This window comes from Mandrillus leucophaeus, unplaced genomic scaffold, assembly GCF_000951045.1.
Source record: "Mandrillus leucophaeus isolate KB7577 unplaced genomic scaffold, Mleu.le_1.0 Scaffold219, whole genome shotgun sequence".
NCBI classification, from domain to species: domain Eukaryota; kingdom Metazoa; phylum Chordata; class Mammalia; order Primates; family Cercopithecidae; genus Mandrillus; species Mandrillus leucophaeus.
This window is the reverse complement of record NW_012102243.1, coordinates 106,392-109,609: the sequence shown is the minus strand read 5'-3', so window position 1 is coordinate 109,609 and position 3,218 is coordinate 106,392. Positions and strand designations below refer to the sequence as shown.

Sequence of the window (3,218 nt, the reverse complement as noted above, 5' to 3'; positions counted from 1 at the left end):
CCGCTGAGATCACTGGTCCTCCCCAGGGTCACTGGTCCTCCGCTGAGATCACTGGTCCTCCCCAGGGTCACTGGTCCTCCGCTGAGATCACTGGTTTTCCCCAGGGTCACTGGTCCTCCACTGGGGTCACCTGCTTTGCTCTCCCGTTTGTCCTTTGCCCCACTGAGGGTGGCTGGGCTTAGAGAACTGACAACTAAGGTTAGCTGGGCTCGGAGCAGCTGACCGCCTTCTCTAGGCACCTGCCAGGGAGGAGACACAGCCCCAACCAGTCACCTCAGAAACCAGCCAGTGCGCTGACAGCTGGGGTGGGGAGTACTAGGTCGGGGATATCGTGCCAGGTTACATCCCAGTCCTGTGCCGCCCCAGGCCCGGCCAGAATTCCAGGCCAGCTGGTCATCTGCACACAGGCCAGCAGCCTCACTCCCGGCTTGCAGTCCCGACACCCGAGAGTGGTACACCCACTAGAGACGCTCGGGCTGTGCCGAGCTGGCCCTGTCCCCACCCCTGCAGCCCCAGGTGGGCCTCGGAGCAGCCTCTCCCTAGGTGTCCTCCATCCGTGTGGACTGTGGCTGAGCCCACACCTGTGACTTTCCCTATCAAGGTCCACGTCAAACACCGGCCCTCAGAGCAGGAGGCAGAGAAGTAAGTTCCCCCAGCCCCACCTGCCCATCCGCACCCCCGCCATTCCCTGAAGCTACGGCCGGATCTTCTGGGCCCGTCCTGAACCTGGAGTGCACGAGAAGGATGCAGAGGGGAGCCCTGTCCAGCAGCTTTCGGAAGGAGGCGGCACTCCAGCCTCATGGGGATCTGTCAACAGCCCCCGGGCAGGGAGAAGAGAGTACAGCCAGAGGGCTTGGGGCTCCCGGGTGTCCCCCAGCTCAGCTTCCCCACGGCCTCCAGGGCAGCTTGTACCCCACGGCCGGTGGCTGCAGCCAGGGTGGCTCAGTCTTGGCTCCTGAGGTTTCCCCACATCCACGTCTTTGGGACGCTGCTCAACCAAGGCTCTGACCACTGCCCCCCACCCAGTGGCCCAGGGACGTGGTGTGAAAGCCTGGCCGGGAGCACTGTGGGGGCCACTCATCACTGCGGCTCTTGAGAGAGGGGCTTGTCCTGGGGCTGCTGGTGGTGGGGGCTGGAGTGGCTGCCCCGGGATGGTGGGCACCCTCCTGCGGGGGGTTCTGTCCCCCTCCCCCACCTGCGTGTGGACAAGACCGAACTGTGCCAGCAGGGCCTGGGGCGCCCGTGTGGTGGAGCCTCCAGAGAAGGACGACCAGCTGGTGGGGCTGCTCCCTGTCCCGAAGCCGAAGCTCTTGACCGCTGAGAAGTCACCAGGTCAGGGCAGGGGCCCCGTCCTTCCAGGTGGGCACGAGGCCACAGCAGCAAAGCCTGCTCGTGGGGTTGGCTTGGACAGACCAAGGGTCTCGGGAGAGAAACTGAGGCTATCCCTTCATCTGCTTGTCCCTAGGCATTAAGGCCTCGGTGGAGACCGAGGACATCCTGGGCCATGTCCTAAGCCCCCAGCAGGGTCCTGAGCCCGACCATGACAGCCTGCACCACCCTCCGCCCGAGGAGGACCAGGGCGAGGAGGGGCCTCGGTTGTGGGTGATGCCAAATCGCCAGGTGCTCCGGGGACCGGAGGAAGACCAAGACCACATCTACCACCCCTAGTAGGGCTCCAGGGGCCACCACTGCCCCTCCCTGTCCCACGGCCCAGGCTGTTGGGACTGGAACCCTTCCTACCCTCCCCCTGCCAGAGGTAGGCAAATAAACCCCAGCAGGCCGGGCGAGGTGGCTCACGCCTGTAATCCCAGCACTTTTGGAGGCTGAGGCGGGCGGATCACCTGAAATCAGGAGCTCCAGACCAGCCTGGGCAACATGGTGAAATCCGGTCTCTACTAAAAATACAAAAATTAGCCGGGTATGGTGCCAGGCGCCTGTAATCCCAGCTACTTGGGAGGCTGAGTCAGGAGAATCGCTTGAATCTGGGAGGTGGAGGTTGCACGGAGCTGAGATCGCGCCATTGCACTCCAGGCTGGGCAACAGAGCAAGACTTCGTCTCAAAAAAATAAATAATAAATAATAAACCCCTGCAAACAGGCAGGAGGCCACACGCCCTGGAAGACCGGTGACCAGGGCCCAGCCTGCTCTGCCCAGGAGAATTAAGGGCTGCACAAGGCCCAGGTGACCCCTGGCTCCCAGAAGGTTGCACTACCCCCAGGCCCCCTCCTTGTATACCGGGATGCTGAGGGGTGTGGCAGCAGTTAGGGGCTGGGACCAGAGGGCACCCGTGGGACCAGTCTCAGCCGGGAGATAACTCACCCTGGGCTCCCCACAGCAGGGGCCTGAGACAGGGCCAGGGGAGGAGGGAGGCCGAGTGCCTGGGGCTCAGAGCCCAGCTGGATGGACGGGCATGTGCTCAGGTGGAAGGTGCACAGGTCTCAGGTGAGGGGGACAGACCCAGGCCCAGGACGTGGTCTTTCTGCCCTCCTGACGTTCTGTGCAGCTCCCACTCTGGGTGCCCATCCTGCCCTGCCTGGCCCACCAGGCCCAATGCTGCAGCGCAGGTCCAGGCTGCTGCAGTCACTCACACGCCACGTGTCCTGGGCACGTGCAAATATGGGTGGGGTTCCTGCGTGGTGATCTCATCCCTATGGTGAGAGAGGAGCACCCGGTGCCAAGCCTGGGGCTGAGCCACACACATTTACCAGCTCCAGCAGCTAAGACACAACAGAGCAAGGGAGAGAGGCCATCCATCATCCCTCCATCCTGTCATGCTCAGCCCTTGTGCGGCCACTCAGGGGGCCGAGGGTTTGCCCAGGTGCGGAAGAGCTCCCTGCACCGCCAGCAAGTCCCCTGCTCTCCCAGGACACAAACGGCTGAGAGTAACTGCCCAAGGGTGCCCCATGGCGTCCCACAGTGTAAGAGCTGTTACCCTGGCTTACGGATGAGCTGGAGAGGCCAGTGACCTTTGAGGTTCTGTCCTGAAAGGGCCAGAGCTGGGCTCCCCGTCTCCCTCTTGGCAGCTTCCCCTGTCATCCTGATAAGAACATGGGGTGGGAGGGCATTGAGGGATCAACACGCTCAGGGCGGAGGTCTGGGCAGCTCCTTCCCCGCTCCCGGGGCCCCAGGCAGGGAGAAGACCCTGGATCTCCGGGGTCGCAGGAGGGTCTGGCCCTAGACAGCCCAAGCTGGTGTTTGTGGCTTTTTTTTTTTTTTTT

The 3,218-nt window shown here is 63.1% G+C and overlaps 1 protein-coding gene across 1 annotated transcript in view; it reads left to right on the top strand.

The window, feature by feature from the left end:
• The window catches only part of PRAP1 (proline-rich acidic protein 1), a 9,620-nt gene extending 7,701 nt beyond the window's left edge, over positions 1-1,919 (top strand). Inside the window, exons 6-8 of the mRNA XM_011980843.1 lie at positions 575-642; positions 1,229-1,332; positions 1,466-1,919. Of these exons, the coding sequence (XP_011836233.1) occupies positions 575-642; positions 1,229-1,332; positions 1,466-1,668 (375 nt within the window). The 3' untranslated portion in view covers positions 1,669-1,919. The remainder of the gene's footprint in view (positions 1-574; positions 643-1,228; positions 1,333-1,465) is intronic.
• Positions 1,920-3,218: the final 1,299 nt, after the last annotated feature.